Source organism: Anoplopoma fimbria, chromosome 17 (genome assembly GCF_027596085.1).
Source record: "Anoplopoma fimbria isolate UVic2021 breed Golden Eagle Sablefish chromosome 17, Afim_UVic_2022, whole genome shotgun sequence".
NCBI lineage: Eukaryota > Metazoa > Chordata > Actinopteri > Perciformes > Anoplopomatidae > Anoplopoma > Anoplopoma fimbria.
This window is the reverse complement of record NC_072465.1, coordinates 20,712,411-20,734,665: the sequence shown is the minus strand read 5'-3', so window position 1 is coordinate 20,734,665 and position 22,255 is coordinate 20,712,411. Positions and strand designations below refer to the sequence as shown.

Sequence of the window (22,255 nt, the reverse complement as noted above, 5' to 3'; positions counted from 1 at the left end):
TCACTTCTGTGAGTACGGCACAAACGGTGCATCAATAAAGGGTTTGCTCTGCACTGCAGCGAAAAAAATGGCCTCGGTGGCATATATAAATAACATACAGTAACTTGGAACAGACTGCAACTATGTAAAGAATAACATCTGCAAACCATTGGATTATAAACCTACAGAATAACTACAGTATAATTACTTGAGAGCCTCTCTCTTGGGCACCGCACCGTTAGAGGGAAGAGGGATGAGGAGAAAGTGGAACAGCTACAGTAATCTATCCAACTTCATTTCACCGGAGTGATTCTGCCTGCGGGTATGCACAAGTCATAATGCATTTGACAAATAGTCTCTCGCTAAAACAGGCATTTTGCGAAGAAGTGGCCTTCAGCGCTGGTATACACAGCTGAGTGTACACTGAACAAACAAGCCTCCCACTCAGTGAGGAAAGATACAGAGAGGCTTCAAAAAGATTAGGAGAAATCTTGGGCGAAAAGTAAAGATGACTCACGGTGATTGTGCAAGTGCAGGACAATGCGAGTTGGATGGAGTTGAGAAGAGCAACGGAGCCGTGGGGTTCATAGCAAAAACACAAATCGATGCTCCTCTCATGTTTTGTTCTTTGCGTTGTTCTGAAATGTGGATGCACATTTCCTTTTTTTTCGAGGAATTCACAATGAAATGTAGTAAAAAAAACAATGGCATTTTTGTCTGACATAATCTCCTTATCATTTTGTGTTTGAAAACAAAGGGGAATTAAAGCCTAAAGTACATCAGACTCCCTTTGATTCATACATTTATGATTTTAACATACTGTATTTTGTTGATGTTTTATGAGTAATTGCAGGCAAACCATTGCCTAAATTCAAAGGTCAAGTGCATTCATAGATTTGTGGTATTGACGTGACCTGTCAGTGTGATCCGTATACCTGGCAGGCATCAATCAATCATCAGTCTGAATGTGGCTGATCACTTCGAAGCAGTTTCAGCTTACACATTCTTTACGCTGCTCAATTATGAAGCCCTTCAGGTGGACAATTGAATGAATACCAGCATACACAAACACACACACACAGACACACACATAAAGTCAGTCGCACAAAGCCTGTTAGTCAGAAATAGATGTGTTTGAGTTTACACCACTACAGGAAGTGCTGTGCTTTTATAAATTGACTGTCCCACTTAGTATTATGCTCACTTCCTGGTTAGTGTATCTAATACTATTCAGTAATGCATAACCACACTAGTGAGTTTATATATGTATATAAATGGTAGTTTCAAGTGTAAACGATAGTGAATCAACAGCTTCTAGGACGCATTTTAGCCAGTTTATACCCTGAAAAACTGTTTCCTAATGCAAAGATCAATGACTCAGAATCATCTTTTCAATTTCCTGTGAAATATTCTAACAAAAAACATTGAAACCATGCATGCAGTAGCTATAACTAACTACATAATGACAATGAAAAACAAAAATATACCTTGTTTTTTATCATCTTATCATGCTTTCCAGTTAACACTTGCTCACACAGTGCTACTCCAGTGGCGTAACTCCATCCCACCACTGAAATAAAACTGCCATAAAGGATGTGGTATAGCCAAAACGTCACATAAAGCTCCTGCATCATTATTCAACAGTTATGTGAAGTGGCGGTAGCACAGCACAGATAACATGTCAATTTACATCTTAGTCACAGCCGTTACTTTAGTAATGACAATGTGATACGACTCTGTCCTTGAAACCCAAACCTGCTCCTTACCGGCCTAACAACCTCTACGCTCGCTGAATCATGAAAACTAGTGCGGCCTATTGTGTTAACGCTACCAGACCACAGACACGGCCTTGGTTGGAGGGCCAGGTCTCATTGTGATCTTAAATATACTTCCACAGCAGCTACTGTGCGTATGCCTCTGTGTGTGAACTAGACTTGGCAACACACACAAGCGTGAACGTTGTGACATTATCACAAGGAAAGAACAATTAGAACAACCTTTTCTATGTGAGAATATTTTGCCCATGCTCACTTTATTAACATGCTTATTAAAGGCACAATTTAAGCTTAAATTCAGAATTAGGGTCGGCTTGTGTTCGATTGAAACAGCTGAAGCTGATGTTACAGTAGGTTAGGGGGTTGAGGGATGACTGTAGTCTCATGTATTGTAATCCAAACCTCTCTGCAAGTGAGTGTGGGTGTGAGAGATTGTGTGTCTGCTCGTGTTGTTCATGTATACATGCAGGTGACTGTGTGTATGGACAGCGGAGATTAACAATTCAAATATTGCACTGTGCTATAATGTTTCACTTTGTCATCAGCAAATGTTAACTGCCTGCTGGCTTCCTTCCAGGTGCTAAGGCAAGCAAACCTATTTGAATGGCTGCGGGTATAATGCCTTCTTCTAGCTCTGCCAAATGTTTACACAAGTTTTACCCAAACCAGGTGAAGAAAAAAAAAACTAGCCTTGTTGCTTGTGATAGGTAGTCTTGGACTATTTGGCAGTTTTGTACTATTCTCATTTGCCTCAAATGAAAAATATGTATGAATAATGCAACGCATGAACACAACATGGAACGAGGGGAGAAGGGGAAAAGTGTTCTCTTTACAGTAGGACCCATGACATACAGCAAAAATATCAAGAACTGCATAATTCAGGAAATTTGAAAATATTAAGCTCCCCAGAAACGATTGGTGCTGACTTGATTTCGTGGTGCTTTCCTTAAAATGACATTTATTTTTGCAGCACCTATTCCCACTTCAATTTACCTATAAAACTGTCTGGCGTTCCAGAAATACTGGATACGATTTCGTGCGTAAAAACGCACGGCGATACAAACACAAAAGCTGATCACTTCAAATATTTCATCCTTTAAAACGACAAACAACAGCGGGTGATTTATTTGCAGATTGCTAATGAATAATGAATTCTAAAAAGTTATTACGTGGGTACTGATGATATTGGATGTATGCGCAAAAAGGTGTTAACCAAGCCTGCGCAACATGCGACTCCATAATCTTTCATGGAAACACTTTTATCAAGCAATGATACAAAATAAGATGCATGAAAAATACAGACTGGTTAGTTACAAGCTGCACTATAAACCCCTCGGAGCATCACAAATAGCCCCGATCCAAAACACGTTGTCACTATCACATTTAAACCCAATCTTGATAGCTGTTTATTGGACTAATTGTGCATTGGCCCATGTGGGAACCTGTGTGGAGCAGATAAGATAGCGAGTTGTCCGCTGTTTGGTGGACAAGGTTTAAATTATACAGTGAGGATTTTTCTTTTTTCTTTTTCTGGTTAACATGTATTCAGAGGGGAGAAAAAAGCCACATATTCAGTTTGTGAGCATTCAGCTCCAGTGCGCTCCAACTCACCTCAAAGGACAAACGTACCTGTAGTTCATCAGGATTAACACCTAAAGCAAATCCTAATTAAAGGGAGCACGAGTTTAGAACAGGTGTCAGGTATGCTTTTCTGCTTTGTTCAAAAACAAACACAAAGTTCAGTGAGCTCATTTGAATCTAATTCATCCAGATGGGAACTAAATGAGCAGCACTCGTCAATAATGGTCTTCCTACATAGATCGTATATGAACAATCATAATGTAACCAGTGCACCGGGTGCTGAGAATGTGACCGACTAAAAGCAGGTAAAGAAGAGACAATCGTTACCTTGTTGGAGTGGTAATAGTCCAAACCGGAGTCAGTCGGTAACGTACATGAACCCACGCTTGAAGGGGGAGCTGGATAAAATCTGACGTCCATCTCAGAGTCCGCAAGACTGACGGCATGAAAGCTTAGCTCCAAAAAACCTGAGCGACTTCTCTCTCTCTCTCTCTCTCTCTCTCTCTCTCTCTCTCTCTTGCACACACTCTCTCTCTCTCTCTCTCTCGCTCACTTTCCTTTTCTCGTGTATTAAACCGAACAAAAAGTAGTATAAGAAGAATAGTATCTCTCTCTTTACATCCGTCCTACACTTTCTCCAGCACTATGTGGGCATTACGCGCGGTGATGCTCTGATATAACATCCCTATAAAGTTCACCGGGAGAGAGAGAGAGAGGGGAGAGACAGAGAGGGGAGCTGTCCTCCTGCAGTAAACGCAAGCAAATACAAACTGAAGTTGTGTGACAGCGGGCCGAGCCGAGCCGAGCCGTGCTGCAGGTAAAGGTGCAGACTTGGGTTCTTATCGAAGGGTTCTCTCCGCGCTGCGCTCCGTCCCTGGTTTGGAGACGCTCAGGATACATCCATGCGTTCCCGTCCACAGAGAGACTGCTAAGCTGCGACCTCTACCGGTCGGTCAGGGGAGGAGCAGGTGGGGTTGGAGGGTCAGTGGGGGCTGGGAGGATTGGTGTTAGATTGAGTCCTTCCAAATCTATCCAAAATTCATTTTAATTGTGATTGAAAGATAGGTGAGCAGAAGTTGTTGTCAAACTTGTTTTCTCTTATCATTCTCTGTCAGCGTCATCAAGATCACAACAAAACTACTGACCTCTAATTGGCTCTAGTTCTACCTTTAAAAAAAAAAAAGGGAACTTGTAAAAGTGTATAATCAGCCGAACAAATGAATCATTGTGGTTTTGTTACCTTAGAATGAGACGTTTATATCTACATACAGAGCGGGTCATCTTCATGGAAAGGCCGTCACTTTCCTACAGTAGCCCAGAACGGACAAACCAAACACCTGATCTAGATAAGGCCTTTTACATTTTTGTGTTTTGTGTTTTCTCATCGGTCACCGTAATTCCCCTACTTGCCTGGCAAATGGGAGAAGCTTCTGTTCGTTGCAATCTGAAAGCTCACCTATATATGCCACTAAATCCTACACACTGGCCCTTTAAGTAAAAGTTTGAAAGTATATGCGAAATGCATTTAAAGTATCAAAAGTAAAAGCACTTATTGCAGAAACATGACCCTGTGTGGTTGTATTTTGCTTGTCTATCTTTATTCTATTATCATATGAAATATAATTACTGACTTTACTATCGAGTTTGAGCTAAATTTGCTTAAATTTGACTATATACTGCTGCTAATCTCAACACGCCATCAGTTTTTATAAACTGAAAATATGTTTTCAACTTAAAATAGTTGCAAAGAAACAAGTAACTGTAGCCATCAGATACACATAGTGGAGTAAAACATACAATATTTATCTTTAAATGTCATGGAGTTGAAGTATAAAATGGAAATACTCAAGTAAAAACCACCTTGAATTGTACTAAATTCTTGAGAAAAGGTATTCAATTACATTCCACAACTGGTCCACTCCAACTGGGTACTTAATGTTAGATTTATATGTAAAAATACATCATACAACTTAAGATTGTAAAGGTTCCAATAATAAAAAATGCAAACAAAAACATGTCATGCTGAATTTTAAGGAAATGTGTACAAAGTATAAAACATATAAACATATAAAACATTTCCTATTGATGTAATACCAGGTTTGAATATGTAACTCAATGAATCATTTCAATCATAGCTTCAGCGTTGTAAATATCAGATCAATAATATATAATTTCATGGTGTTATATTAAACGTTTGTGTAACTATATGCTATTCAAGTAGGAAAAAGGTCTCAAGCTGCTAGAAGCTTTATTAGTTTTGTACGATTGGGGTCTTCCTATAATCCAGAAAAGAACATCTAACATTTTCCTTCTGTTTCTTTATAATGTCACTGAGTGGACTATCAAGGATGTCCATTAAAAAAGCTACACGTTGAATGTTAATAACTATGCACTTTTAGAGAATAAAAGGCCAAATACATGTGTAGTTTGTGTATTTTTAAATGTAGTGTTTAACAGGAATGAAATATGACTTCCTGTCGGTGATGATCATAAAGCAACACAAAGGGGTCTAAAACAATGACTATGTTTTCATAAATGCATGAATTTGTGTTGTGCTCTCCCTTTTAACCCTGTAAAACACTTTGACACCACTTGATATGATGTCAAATTCCAACATAATTTAGGCCATGCTAATTTATAATTTTTTGTAAATAGCCTGCAGCTATTTCGGTAATTTACTTCTTTTCACTTTATATCATTTTGATGTCAGTCTTCTATCCGGCAGGTGGTTGAATACACACTGAGAATAGATGGACTTCTCATGGTAGCTGAGATAATATATATTGCTACCGTGCTCCAGCTTTGACCCTTACATACACACAGCTGGACAAACGCAAAACATACTCACGCAGCGGCCGACACAACAGGATGTAAACACAGAACAATGTCCGAGTGGAGCTTCAAATAGGTGCAGAGAGGGAAAATAACACCACTCACAGCCAAATGTGTATAACACTTTTCACAAGAACGGGGTGGAGTGGTGTTATGTGCTCACTCATACATATAGGGAAGTATCATTAAGGTGTTTCTGCTTGCCAATGTGTGTATTTCTTGTCTCTCTCAGTCTTTAGTGCATGTGTGGGAGTTTTTTCTTTTTGTGTTTGTGTTAACCAAGCTGCCATTGTCATCCCGGTGGGTGACTTGTTGGCCCCCTCAGGACTGTGCCTATGTCTGTGTAGATATTACGCAGCATGGTGGCTCTGGCCCTGGGGTGTGAGCCTGTTTTAATACCAGGGCACAGATGGGTCGCACCGTGGGCCCGCTGTGGCAGTCTGCCTTCAGCTGCCAGCTCAGGCTGTCCTGAATCCAAGCTCATAAGGTTAAGTGTCACAAAGATGCCGATTTCTCCTCACTCTGTACCTCTGTGTCGCTGTCTGTCTGATTCTTCTCTGACCGTCTCTCACTTTGTCTCCTACTGTCACTTGTTCACTCTGCCTCTCAGTCACTGTTACAGCAGAAGATACAGTACACAGGGGTGTCTGGCACGGGCAGACTCATGGCCTCATGGGAAAGGAATGTGTGTTGTGTTTTGTGTTGCAGCGCTGCATAATACAGAGTGTTGGCCAGACAGAAAGGGACTTATGCCACAGACAATGTTTGATTAAAAAAAAATAAAAAAAGAGGGGTTGGAAGATATTTGATAAATGGTATGAAAAAAGAAAGAGGTGAGACACAGGTTGGAATTAGTTGTGGGGTGGAGGGACTCAAACTGGTGTAACATGTAAATAAAGGGGAGAGAAAAGTCACATGCACTTTAAAGATGTGTAACACTCAAGAGAACCTTCTTTCCAACGGGGGATGCAAATCACATCGTCTAGCCTAACATCTTGAAATGCACGCATCCACTCAGAGCAATTAGCAAGAACAAACACTTTTTATTGCCTTGGTAAGAAGCTCCTGTTCCACCAGGAAATGAAAAAGGAAATATAAAACAATATTTTCCATTAAGGGTTATGACCTGGCTGGTATTTAGATGATGTCAGCAGTACTGGTTTTATAACTTCTTCTTAGCTTTAGTGATCTTACTTTTCAAAAATGTATTACTAATTTTCCTTTTTGTAGAAAGATAACTTCTAGACTTAGTCACTCTCAGTTCTTTAAGCGGAGAAACTCAGTAATGTTCCTTGTGCTCTGTGCTTTTACAGAAGCAATTGGATTCAGCGAAAAATGTCAGTTTTATTCAAATTGGTGTACAATTTAACTTTAAAACTAAATATTTACAAAGAGTGGCACAAGACAAAGGCAGAAACATTTCTTCCCTTTCTACTCTGCTACTTAGATTTCTCGTCTTGCACTTAAGTGAGATGTTAATTCTTCTTCCACTTGGAAATGTGCACTCACCACATATGAGCAATAAACAGCACCAAATAAATAATTCTTCCCTTTATCTCAAGATGCAGTCTGTCTGGGTGTTTTGCTAATTTTCTGCTTTTGCTTGTTTGTTTTATATCACTGTATATCATTTAAGAGTGCTTTTATCACACTATGAGATATTTGCTTCACTTCTTTTCACTCAGATGTTTTTCAAGCAAATGTTAAACACATATTTCAAAGAAGAGAGCACCAATTGCTGTGATTGTTATGTCGGACTGATATAAAAGTCCTTTTCACAGAAAATGTACAAGAAGCTTAGCGAATACTAGCTTCAATGTGCAACGCTGTAACTATATAAAAACATGTTATGCTAATGAGGTAATTTGAATGTCAGCCATTCAGCGACTAGATTTGTGACCTTGGCATTAGCCTCCATCTGCAATCGGAGAGGTTTTGAGGTGAAGCTCTGTTTTATTGGTCAAAATACCAGGCATCCTGAAGGTACCTGAAATATTTATCACAATCCTATCACATTTTACAATGTTTTTCTAGAATAGGTGAATTGATCCTTCTCCTTGGACGCAGACCGGACAATCATATTGTAGCATCGGCCAGTTCGGACGAGGCTTCAACAACTATCTGTCTGTGCTCCATAAACTCTCATGCAATTTTAGATTTTCTTTATTTTCAGGCTGTTTGTTTATATTTGGCGCTAGTCATGGTTAAAAGTTGTGTAATAGAGATACTCGTGTCCCAGAAAGGTTGGAAAGATATATGCGTTTCTAAAACGTCACAGGTAAAAACCTGAGTACGTTGTCACATCAGTAACTAGCTACTGAAGTTAAACTGAAGGATACAAATGCTTTTTAATGATTGTAACAGTGAATAAAGACCTACCCAGCTTTAGAGGAACAGTGTTGTTGTCACTTCATTTCATTGTCTTCATCACCTTCTATTCCAGGTGGTGTAGTGTTTCACTTTTACACTGTGATCTGTAGTTTCTTACTTTTATCTTTTTAACCTGTTTTCCCAGCTGAATCAATTTGACATCTTGGATAAATCCTGCAAACACACATAGTAGAACGCTATCAACCTCACAATGGCATTAAAGAAGAGGTCAACAGATCCCCAAAAGTTTGGGATTAATCCTCTGGGAACGATGAATATCTGTACAGGTTTTCATGGCAATTCATCCTGTCGTTGTTGAGATAATTCTTTCTGAATCAAAGTGGTGGACAGACTAGCTGGCAGACTGACATTACCTTACCACAGCATTTGCATGACTAAAAACAATAGCCGTCCGATATCCCCCAATTGTAATTATAAAGTTTTATTTGTGTGACAGAAAGCAAATAAACAGTTCAGTCATACTTTTTTTAATACACAAGTCCGTCACTAACTGGGAGGCAATAGGTTTAAGAGGTAGAACTTGGTTGCTCATCCTCTTTTGAAGGATTTTGGAGATAGGACCTTTTATTTTTAGCAGTATAGCTAGCTTACTCCAAAAATGACTTGTCAATGAAGAGTGTCATGTAAATGAATTTTTTTTGGTCATGAATTAAATGTCTCTGTCCAGAATGTTCTAATACAGCGCTTGTAGCTATACCTAAAATTAATGCACTGTCATTCGCATTTTTGCATGTCATCAACACACTCATAAACTAGGAATCATTAAGGCCGCAAAAACCCACACAGCTCGAGTGGGAGGGGAGATGGATGAGTCGAACAAAAAACGGTCTTTCCCTGATGAAGTAAATGGTAATGAATAACATGAGCATGGGAGTTTTTCTAAAAACATCTTTAACTGTGTTGCTTGCATGGAAAACTGCGGCAAATGATTAATAATTCAGAGAATGGGAAGTGGAAAAAGAGAGGTGTCAACAAATAACCTCCACTCTGTGTATTTCAGAGGTCCTACTGTACACTTATTCAGTATTTCTTAAGTGGCGTCCTCCACCTCCACACGAGAGAATACACATTAGCCTAATCTCTCATCTGTAACAAATAAGCAGAGTTATGCAAGTGTTATTTAATGTCACTGTAATAAGACCTTCAGTTCCCCAATGCTTATGGGAAGTGAAGCTGCCAAGGTGCAGTTTCGTCAGACGCAACAGGACTTTGGTTGTTGGTCATTTTGAGTAAAATATTAATTCTTATTCTTTTGTAAAACAGGTCAAAGCTTTTAGATTTAGAAATGACTGTCAGAAGTTTTGGAGGTCAAGGGGTTTCTCAATTAACATCATGGCAGTACGAGTTTATTTTTTCACATGGATGTTCTTTTCCTTTTAGACTAAATTGGAAGTCCTAAATGTTGCTACCTTTCCCTCTGATTTAATTTAGCACTAATGTAAATGTTGTAACAGCGTTGCCTCGCTCTACTGGTAGCAATTCCATATAAGGTTGTCCTGAAAGAAGCAAACAGCAAAGTAATGGTAAACAGGAAATAGTTCAATGGGTCCATTAAGCAGGGAGATGATTCATTAATGACCCAAATTTACACTGAAAACACACTGTTTTCGCAGCATTTCAAAGAAGCAGCAAATATATATGGAACAAATAAAAATCCATGAAAACAGATTATGTTGAAAAGACTCACCTTTGCCTTAATTTGTGTCATTTGTGTTCAGTGGACCACTTTGTGACAGAGCAGCATGTAAAAACGCTTGGTAAATGACTTTGCCTCTGATTTTGGTTCTCATACAATGAATTTCACTTCATGTCAATTTAAACTGAATCAAACTGGTACTCAGGTGCTTAATTTTTCCCTTTCACATTTCCACTCGTCTCCAGCTGCCTAAACATGTTGAATGAAAAGCCATTCAGCTCAGTATGACTGTCTTTAGTCATGCTTCAAATGATTTATATTATTTTGTTTAAAAACTACCACGACCATAAACAGAATACTAGTAAATTAATGTAAATAGGATTCTAAGAAAGTCTGCTGACAAACAATGGACATGATGACATGAGGGTTTCGTGGAATGTATTTCTGAATTAACATGGCACATAATGGCTCCAGACACAAAATCCAGACCCTCTAGACACAGCAAGTGGCTTCACATTGCCTAAAAACTATCACACTGACCAACCCCTTACAAAAGACCCCATTATTGTCTGGGGATATTTTAATGCTTGGTCTCGCTGACCCGCAGTAAATTTTTATTTGCTTGCCTATGAGATCATATTTCTGTAAGTTCTTTCAGAGAGCACAACTGTATAGCGAGGAAAGACGCACTCTACATGAAAACCTGAATCTAACTTAAGGAAACCGCAAATAACACAATGCAAATAACTTCAAATAACACAATGCAAAACTGGGAAACATTTCCTGGCAGAGCATCAACTGAATTAGAATGTGCAAATAAACCAAAAATGTGTGACAGTTCCAGAATGACAACAATTATATACCGAAGAACACTTTGCAGAATTTGCACTTCTCTTTACCCAAGCACAGTTCAGTTTTCGTATCAAAGCGTGTGTGAATAAATTCAGTGTGAAGCTGTGGCATGCTCGCCACAAAGGGCTGTTCAATGGTGAACCTTTGTTAACCTTTTCTAGCCACTGACCTTCAATAATGAGACTATGTTGTCTCTTGTTCCTTTGGACAATCGGCCATTGAAACAACTGCCATTCATGGAGTCTGCTCCACCCTCTGCGTGACCCTATCCATACCAGTAATTAGCTGCTGTTGCATTTCCACCAGATCCAAACCAACCAGACACCATATTTACTATTCATATACGGATGTGACACTTTAATATGTTATTTGCTGTGGCATTTCCATGTCAAGTATGTGGACAATTGGGGGTTTCGGTGCATCAGAAAGACAAATTATCCAAATCAATCAAATTATCTTTACAAGTTTTTAATTTTTATTTCATCTGTGAGGGGGAAAATATGTTAATCTACCTCTTTCTGATTGATGCAAAACAATTACATTTATTTTTTATTTTTTATTCAACCTTCAGATTTGTTCCTCGAAAATGTATTTTCAACTCATGTTTTCACAGGCCCATCACCCCCTCATCCTCCCATTCCACTCCTGAATAAACCCTCCTCTTCATCATCCTCTCATTCCCCGACCTTCTACTTATGTAGCACATGAGAAATGAGAGGGGGATGGGAGGGAAGATGAATGAAACGGGGAGTGTGAAATGAAAGGGAGGGGGAAAAGAAGAGAGCAAGATTGGGAAAAATGCCCTTTGACTGGATTTAAAAGTCTGTGGCATTTCATTTTCAGAGAGAGGGGAGCTTCATCTCCTTCAGATCCTTTAAGGGCCAACCTAATTGATTAATGTTTCCATCTCATTGAGAAGAGGAGGGGGACCATTTGAAGCTTAACTGGAGCCTTTCACATTCCCAAGTCTTAAAACAGAACCACCACAGAGAGAGATGATGACAGAATGAAAGACAGAGTGATGAAACAAAAGTCTAAAATTCCCTAAGACGAGTGAAATATGCTGAAAGTCGAAATTGTTTCAATAATATACTGAGCATAGAGGAATGGTGACGTGTCTTACCCACTACTATAAGATCCCCCTGTAATGAAATAATGTACATGGCTTTAGCAATGAGGTATTCGGTTTTCAAAGAGGCTGTTTAGGTTTCTGCACCTGTCACAGGCAGCCAGCAGCAGGCACTTTATGTGATTGGGAAATGTACTGCAAGAAAATGCATTGCCTTTCCATCGAAGGGAAGTCTGAGGGGGGACATGCTAGTGACATTAAATATATATTTATATCTCGATAATTTAGTGCTTTGAACAGGTGGCGCTTTCCCCGATAACAAAGTATTTCATTTTTCAATTCATGACACGTGATACGTAAGGTCTTACGCTAATTTCAAGCATTGCATGCCCGAGACTTCAGGTCACAAGCACACAAAGCTGATCATGGTGGAGTAGAAGTAACGGGAATTAATGAGAGGAGAAACTCACAACGTTATGGCTCTGCATGCTTTAGTGCAAGCTAATCATCCTGGCGTGATTGGAAATCTCAAAAATCACTTACTGAAAACGCACCGTGATTACTTGCCCTTTGCATGTTGTTGACAGCAACATGGAAATATTTATATATCGAAGAGACAGTGGGCATTTCCAATCGCACAACAAAACCAGTGGAGAGAAGCCAAAACAGTGTTGACCTTTACCCAACATGCTATACTAAATATGAAAGGTCAGCTTGCATGTTGGGGGAGGGGGGCACTGAAGTCTAGCACATAGCAGCAACAGACAAAATACTGTAATATCTATCAGGCAGATCCCAGTGCTGCCTTCAGAGGTCATTTGAATGTGAAGGGTGTCGAGGCAAGAGGGAAGAAAAGATACATGGTTCAATCTCTCCTCTGTATCCTCGTGCTGCTCTTGAATCTCAGACGCGCTGCTCTGCAGTATATTGGCTCTTTTTATAAACCTTATTAATCTTGTAGCTCTTAAAGCTGGTGTTAACATCTGCTCCACTTCCTGAGTCAAAAATATTGTAATTTAAAATCATTTTTGGTTATTTATTAACTAAACTCGGGGAAACTCCTGAATAACAGCCATCCAAATTATTTCTTTTCATAATAATTGAGGCTCTGTTTTATAATTCAAATGTCTTCCGGAACTGGAGAAAACTATTTAGATGCCAATCACTCTGCTTACTGCAGAAAGCATTCACTAACAAAACAAAAATAATGACCTGACATGCATTTAGTTGTTGTTCTCTCAGAATTAATGACTGTACAAGTAATTTGCAGCTTTCTCAATATTTGACTTTATTGTTAATACCATATCTTTAAACGAAAATCTTCCTTTTTGGCTATAGTCTCATAATCAGCATTTTCTAGTATTTTTTCTGAAAAAAAAAATATTGCCAACCATTTGGATCCAATTAAACATGAATTTTTGATGAGTTTGATTTTGAATTAAGTTTTGTCAAAAAAATGGCATAGTTTTTGATTTTATATGGGTAAAAAGATTGCTTGAAACTTATATCCTATAACAAGGATCTGATTCAAACCCATTGAGTTAAATCAAACATTTACCTGTTAAAAAAGAGAGAAACTGTTTTGAGAAACGGCAAGTTTGTACAGATACTCACACGCTGCAGCAAAGTCCCACCTCCCAATATAACGTTTTTATATACCATATACATCTCACATCAGTCATATAATAGCCAACTAGCAAATGTTGAACCAGAAAAGTATGTATAAGTACATATAAACTTACATATATATATATATATATACATATATATAAAAATGAATAGTCTGTGATGAACATAATGTCCAGGCTGTTTGTGAAGCACAGCGGTGTTCATGCCTGTCGTCCATTATTTACATCCTGTTGGGGTGTTTTCTTTGGTCTAGTTCATGTGATGCATGATTACAATCTGAACCAGATACTTTGTAAATACACTGTAGTCACATGACAAGGATTGTCTGAACAAGCCAATAAACATCTGACTTGTCCTCAATGGAACATGTGGGATAGTGATGGCTTGTCCTAATAGCTGCGACCATGTACACACATGCATCCACACTCCTCCCACAAGTGTCTACGAGAAATGGTTCATGAGTTATGAAAGGGGCGGGGCTGAAATGTAGGCGGCTAGGAAAGCTGTCACAAATTTTAAAAAAAGGAACTCCACTGACTGCAAAGATGTGTTTAGCAAGAATCAACAAACAGTTCATCAGTCTATCAGGCTACTGTCACTGCCACACCCACTTTTTCTGCAAAAAAACAACTTGAGACCCACACATATGACCTACATGCAAAAGTACTGCCTCCAAGGGAGAAAAATGTGGCCGCCAAAGGATGGGGGCATTTTTGTGCAACCAAGTGTACTATAGGGCTGCTCAGCACAGCTAAAAATACACTAGTTGTGTCTTCCAAATTTAAGCAAAATACATTTTTTTGTTGACATGTGGAAACTTTGAAAAGGGACTGACCTTGTTGCCATTTCAAACATAATTGGTCTAGAAATGCTGACTGAGGAGGATCAAGCTACTCCGTTGGTACACACTAACTTTGGTTATTGTTTCAAAGTTTCCACCACGACAAATGGCAGCATACAGGAAGCAAAGAGCTGAGAGACTTCCTGCCTTTCAGTATGTGTCTATCACTCTTAGGACTCTGTTAAAAATGTGGAATTTAAATTGATTTGGAGAAGAGTTGATTGATAGTTGAAAGAGGAGAGACAGTACTGCTCATATATTGACTGTATGGTGTTTGTTTTGATGGTCAACAAATCCCAAACTATACACACTCCATCATTATTAAAAAAAAAAAAATCACTACCATAGATCTACCACTATCACTGAATATCAAAGCACTAAAATATGATTTGAAATTGAATATGCACTTCTGTTCAAAAGGGCTTGGTAAGTTGCTTTCATAAGCAGACTGGCCATCTGGAGGGCCTGGAGTTTTCTCGGTGGCTAGCCGACCTGTGGGGCAGGCAGAGAGCCAAACAAGGCTGATACAAAAAGATTTTAAAAGCCTGGTCTGACAGCTAGAGTGGCAGAGGAGGGAGGCTGAAATATGAGGAGAAAACGATCAAATGAGACTTAAAGTGTAAATACAGATCCAGATAAATACCACAACATGGTTTATTTATATGGTAGCCTAGAACAACTAGTGCAACACGTGTTAGTTCTGCTTACAACAATTTGTTGTTAGTGTATTAATCAGTAGTGTTAATAGTTTCCATTTATTGCAGTTATTTTATGATTCACCACACATAGCCTTCCGACAAACAGGTGAATATGACCAGAACGCATCAGACGTGTCAATCAAATTTAAAAATTAAATAAAAAGACACATCACTTATAATGCTATGCTATTTTTTACTCTAGGTTCATATTATGAGGGTCTTTTCATTTATCATTGTTAAAATATCCCCTATATCCTCATAGTAATAGAGTATTTATTTTTTAGGTATTTATAGGTACATTTATATACTGTATAATTATAAGTATCTCTTTAAATTCTTAAGCCTCTTTATCCTGAACTTATTTTAATCAATATTAATACAAGAATATAATTATTTAGAATATAACTAATAGCTGAATTGAGTTTAAAAGTTGCTTTAGTTGCTTTTTTGGCCACTTGGGGCAGAAGAACTCCACATAAACATGAGAAACAATCACCCATGACATACTCATTAAGTTGTTATGGCTGTTATTCTACAGTTGCCTCAATTTCGTTTTATTGCCATGTTTTCTTTTTCATTAAAAGTTCTTCTCAAGCTGGATTTACTCCAAAACAAACTGTCAGCAACAACAATTTGTTTTGTGGGTCCAACTTTTGGTATTTTAACAGCGAGCTGACTAAATGTTGACCATCTCTGCAATTACGGCAGAATGGGAAGAACAAGAAAAGCTCTCCTTATTTTGACTCGGGAATGTTCACCCATTATTCTATAATGGTCACCCTTCTGCTGGCCTTATAGTCCCATCATTTAATTAGCCTAGATGTAGCCTATTATGTAGTCGGAGCATGTTCAAACAAATAGTGTAAAGCTCATTTTTAATTAGCTGAATCAATTATATAAGTACTAAAATTGGGTTTTAGTTATAACATGTTTCCACTGTTGACACTTATGTAGTTCTTTCACAGAGTGGGAAAAATCATTTCTGTCAAAAATCCCAGGGAACTGGAATTACAACAAAGAAGCTGATGTGAGGATGTTTTCTTGGCTAAGCAGTGTGACGTGGCCGTGGCATTATTCCCTCGTAGCCACACCTCCTAGGTTTAATCCCTTCACATATTATTTCCTCTGTCTTTTTGTCTATTAACTCACATTAACATCTAAAGATCTTCAAGGTTGACTTTATCTCAACCTCATTCCTCTCACTTACCAACATGGGAGGCAATCCCTAATTATCATAATTAATCTTTACAAGTCCAATTAACTGTGCCTTTTCCCCACCAACACCAAACTCTATCTACAATCAGAGCGGGCTATGTTTCTGACTGAAGTGTCTGGGTCCATAGTTCAGTCTCTGACCACAGATGGAGTCCTGGCAAAAACAAAAAAAAAAGTTTTCTATCTGTAAAGAAGTCCTTCCCACAGAAATGAATTCAGTTTATAAATCACAATAGAGAGAGGTAAACAGTCACTTCCGCAGTACGCTTAGGTCTATGAATCTGAGTGAATGGCTTTGGGTTATGTAATGCTGGGGCAACAACAACTCATCCAGAAGCATTCAGGATGACAGGTTTATCTCGACTATATTTATTCCTAGGGAGGCTGGTGTTTTTCGCAGAGCAAATTTTTACCAATTATTTGGCAAAATCTTACAGACGTTTAATCCGTCCCTGTAGTTCTGTGAATGACAAACAACCGTCACGCTCTACTGTCATCAGAGGCCTTTTTCTTTCTTTGTGTGGTGACTTGAAAAACATTAATTCTGAATGTCTGGAATAAAGAATATCTTTATTGCTTTTCTCTCTGCATTTCACTCGTAACAGGCAACATTTGCAGATAACACTGCGCTGCATTACATTAATTGTGGTTAAAAAAGGAGATCTGTGGAGACACCATCCACTTTAGAGAAACTAATCTCACGCACGATAATCAAGAATATTTTGTCACAGACTCTCAAGCCATTTCCATCAGCACAAAATATATATCTTGTATTCTTTGATAAGTGGAAAAGAGGAGAGGATCTACAGATTTATACCATCTTGTAAAGTTACATAAGCCACTCTCGGCTCATGACACACTTAAATAAGCAATGGTTATGTAACAGCTCTATAACTGCACTTTGCCATTGAGCAGCAAAAGCAAATTAAGTAGGTGCACAGGAATTTACAAGTGAAGCAAAACATTGTACTGGATTCCTGCTTTTGTTCTCTGTGTGCATTAAGCAGTGTTTTCACATAAAAAATAAAGGTACAGCTGTAAAGTATTTCCTCCGCCTGCTGATGACTCACAGGAAGTTAAAGGGAAAAGTGAAAAATAAGGCAGAGCTGCACAAACACCGAGCACGCACATGCACGTAGAAAATCTCTGTTAGTTTGTGAGGGAGAAAAACAGACAGATGTGGCTGCCTGTGTTGTGTACCCATCTATTAAAAGAGAAAGGGGTGTGGTTGTGAGAGCTGGGAGAAGTTATTTATCACCGTTCTGTGTGACTGTGCCCTCCTTTAAATTCAGAATAGCTGCTGTTATGAGCAAAACCTTTCATGGCGTCATTAATATTTGACAGAAAACACGGCTTTTTTATCAGACGAACATTTGCACCATTTCTTTTCTCTTCTCTTGATGTGAGCCTCGTGTCACAGTGCATTACAGGCTTTTGCTTTTATCTCGCTCGGTTCTGTTTCTGAATCAGCCACACACCTCCGTGCATCCCGTTCCTCCCCTCTGAGATCATGAATTAAAATTTCTACTTGTGTAAAAAGACAAAGCATTTAGTCCTCCTCTTTGATCTTAAATTCCAGCCGCCTCAGTCACCCTCCTCCGCAATCATAAATGTTTCCCTCACTGTACCTCTATTATCACAACATTTACCAGCACACCTCCATTACTTTAAACATCTGCATCATTATCATTAATTCACGTCTGTCATTTTGTTTATTCACGCTCATACTCGGTGGACATTGGGAGTGGTATTAAAAACAGATGCAATCAAGTGAATAACAGAGTAGCAGGATGGCGTTTCCTTGTGTTGTTAGGAGATGTAAACAACCTGTCCTGTTTACTGTGGTCTGTCCATGCTCCCTATAAAAGTAAAGGCTAGATCACAGACTTGCATTTGGACAAACACAGGACCTGTATCAAGGGAGAATGACCTTTTCATCAAATATGATCCACTCTTACTCATTGTAGACACTTTTACATACACACTGTAAACAGTTTTAGAGCTGAAATGATTTGTTGATGAATTGAAAAGTCGATCGGAAGAAAAATCATGTTAAATGGTGAATTAAATATTTCCCTTATTTTCTGAGCTAAAATTACATTTCTTTGATGTCAGCTTTTAAATGTGAGGATGTGCTGCCTTTTAATTTGGTGTGGACTGATGATCGAATAAAACAAGGAATTTTAAAGCTGCCACCCTTGGATCTGGGAAACTATAATAGAACGTTTTCTCACTTTGTAGACTATGAAGAGAAATAAATAGCATATTAAACAATAATAAAATTAATCTTTAGTTGCGGCCCCACCATGTCTCACTAAAGGAATGCCAAAAAAGTTCCCTGTACTCTATCCTCCCTCTCCTTCCCACTTTACCTGAAACAGTCCGAGCATAGGAAATATTCAAAATTGATTGAAGGTAACATTTAGGACATTTAGGACAGTGTGACTCTGAATGACATCAGTGAACCTTATTATTGATACTATCTTATATCTTCATGTTCGTCACCAGTTTATTTCCAACAGGCTACATGTCTACTACAAATGCAATATGCGTATAATGATGTTATCATTAATCCACAAAGATATATCAACAGTAAAATACTTGACATAACTGATATGTTTTTGTGTAAAGTAAATAACATGTTTCTGTGCTATTATAAATCATGCACATGGCACTGGTTTGAAAAGCACATTAAGTGAAAGATTCCGTAGGAAGGTGTGTATACAGTGTACAGTATTTATGTATCTATTTAGGTATTGAATTTATGAAATAGATTGTGAGAGATTGTCACACCACAATCTGTGCAGGAAATTATCATCTTTGCAGTGATTTTACCGATCCATAAAGCTAAGATGTTTTAATTATGGCTAGGATGTTAAATTATGCAGTCAAAGATGTTGGTACAGGGACAGTAAGTAGTTTATGATTTGATTTTATAAGACAAAGTTAGGATGTCAAACCAATGTCAACATTTAAAAAGGTCCCCTTTTCTGTTATATGTATCATTTCATGAGTCAACTTGATTCTTCCACCAGTAAGTTGGTTTCAGTTGAACATTCTGTTGCTAGTAGCAATCACTACTGACACTGTCCGTAGCAATTTAACTGACATTGTTACATCCACAATTTTCTCCAGGTTTCTACTATAATTTTTTAATGGGTTATCTGTTTTGTTTCTCATTGGTTGATGTAGTTTTCAGGTTACTACGAGCCAGGTAGTCGTTAAACTAGCTGTCTGAGTCTAATGAGTTGCATGAGTAACTCTTAATTCACTGTTGAGATAACTATTATGCTGTTATGACTTGTGTGTTGTTATTACTTATGGAGACATAGTGTTCATTTTTCACTTTGACTGTTACTGTACTAGTTGGTTTGTGTGGTCAAAGTCAGGCATAAAAAAATAAATAAAAAATGCTTTCAACACCAATGCTTTCTGAGATACTTTCTACACTTACATGTCAAATAAAACTTACACAGATTTTTAGTCTTCAACTGGCAGTTACTACTTAAGGTTCTTAAACTTCAATTCAATCAATCAAGTAGTTTGCAGATAAAGTACGATTTCAAAAAGAATTCTGACGACTGGATTATCATACCCATTGTATTGATAAAAGATGATGAATGATGCACAAAATTTAAATGAATGTTTATTGAACATAAGAATAATGGTAACTCAGACTTGATGATTGCTAACTTAACAAATAAAAGTTCTGTATTTTAAAATGAATCTAAAAAACATGAATAGTACGACTGCCTCCATCTCCTGAACACCTCTTGAAACCGTATTCTATACTACCAGCTTGGTGAATAAAATAGCATCAAATATTTATAACAAATAGCTGTTTTCATCATAAATATTCATTGGCACAGGACGGTTATCCTCTGTATTGACAGAGCAGTCATAACATTCTCCAATTATTTGACGGAGCAGCCAGCATACCAGAGAGAAGTCTGTCCCTACAACGTCTTATTCATCTTATACATCTTACTTTTGGTTCTCACCTGATATTCACTGTTTGCATCTCAGCTCCTGTGCCCTTTCTCCAAATCAGGTGTTTAGTTTATATTCCGGCAGTAAACAAAATCGGAAAAAGTTCACAATTAGGCATATTATTTGAATGTCAGCTCTCACCATTTGTATCGCATATACAATAGTTTTTGCCATTGCAGTTTCTCATTCAGGTCTAAGAATCTATTTATTTTGTTTGTTGTAATGGTGTATTAGGAAGAATACAAGCCTATATTTTACCATCATTGACATGTAGCAGAATAATAAAGCAATTCTGAACAAGACAAATGGCTTGTACAAGATAACTGATTGAAAACCAGGGGTTTCTTCTTAATGATTAAATAAGATCTCCTAGTCATTTTCTCACTCTTCAAATGAACAAAAATGAAACATTTGTTATCTAGCCATCGCTTTTGTTTATCAGCTAATTCATCTTGCACTGTTATATATGAATCATTTCTGTCATCCGTGAAAAACAAAATATACTCTCTGTGTGCTGTGCCCACAACAGCAACAGCCTCACTTTAACAGCCTTCAGTCTATTATTTCCATCTATAATGTGCACAGGTGCAGCTTAATTCAATTGGAAGACGTTGCTGTGGTTATACACAAATACATCCCTGTGTTACCAGTAAAGCCGTTGTCATGGAGATGATGAGACTTATATAAGCTCAAATGTATTTTTGTTCAAAACGAGGGTATTGTCTTCACTGTGCTCATTTCATTATGATTTGTTTATACCCACACATATAACCCCAATTGATTCAACTGTCTCCGTCTTTTGTTTTTTTTCAGGCCGGCAGAGAATAAAGCAATACACTTTGAGAAGCTATTTTTTGGGGGGGGATGGCTAGTAAGGCATGAAGGATCTGCTCTCAGGCAGACATTTTATGCCATCTGCAAAAGTTGATAACAGGCATTTTGCATTTCCCCTCAGTATCTCTTTCATCAGTATCACTGTCTAGTAGCTACAGCCTTGATGTTAAAAACTCAGATGTCTGGTTTCACGAAAAAACAATGAGATCCTTACCTTTCAGCCAACTATGCTCTGACGATGGAAATTGCTCTTGCAGGGTGGGGGGGGGGGTGTCATTAAATTTACCTTTAACCTCCTGCCTGCCTCTAAGTCCAGCACCCACCAGCTTTCAGCAGAGGATTAAACAGCTATTGACAGAGGGGTGACGTGATTGACAAGGTTTCCTTCCTTGTCAGAAGGGCCTCTGTGTCTGTCTGACCCATGTCTTCCCAGAACTCACATTTCACATTCCTGCGTGACTTGAACAACTACTGAATTTCTCTGCTGTGAAATGCAAAGGGGGAAATTTCTGGAGCCCCACTTTTCACACAGTTTGTCTAAAATGACTCCTGTACACCAACGTTGGGGGAATAAAAATTCTTGAATAAACTAGCATTTGAGTGTTATGTAAAGCTCTTACTTTGCTCTTTGCGTGCCGTGAACAGGGTTCCTCTCACGGTGCCTATGTCCAGTGCTCATCAGTGCAGCAACACCTTCAGTCTGCAGCAGACACTCGTCTCAGATGAGGGAATTTTCTGCCTCAGTGAAACATGTGGGAGTAGGTAGTTACTGTATATTCGTTTGAAGCCTTTGACTGTTTATTTCAACTGAAAGAAGGGCAGTTGGCAGTGGGTAGCGTCTCTCGTGCTAAAATTGACTTCAAACAGACAACGACAAAAAGTTCTGAATAACCTGTTTGGTTATGATTTTGTCTGGAGAGCCCCTACACTCGC

General features: G+C 38.3%; 1 protein-coding gene across 4 annotated transcripts in view; it reads right to left on the bottom strand.

Annotated features, from left to right (window-relative positions):
• tox2 (TOX high mobility group box family member 2) overlaps positions 1-22,013 on the bottom strand; it is a 105,579-nt gene extending 83,566 nt beyond the window's left edge. For 2 of the 4 annotated variants that reach the window (XM_054617614.1, XM_054617617.1), the window contains exon 1: positions 3,663-4,001. In XM_054617614.1, coding sequence (XP_054473589.1) covers positions 3,663-3,755 — 93 coding nt within the window. In that variant the 5' untranslated portion in view covers positions 3,756-4,001. Of the gene's footprint in view, positions 1-3,383; positions 3,435-3,662; positions 4,002-21,942 lie in introns of those variants that run through there. The other 2 variants (XM_054617615.1, XM_054617616.1) reach the window with 2 other exon arrangements.
• Between the last annotated feature and the right edge of the window lie 242 nt (positions 22,014-22,255).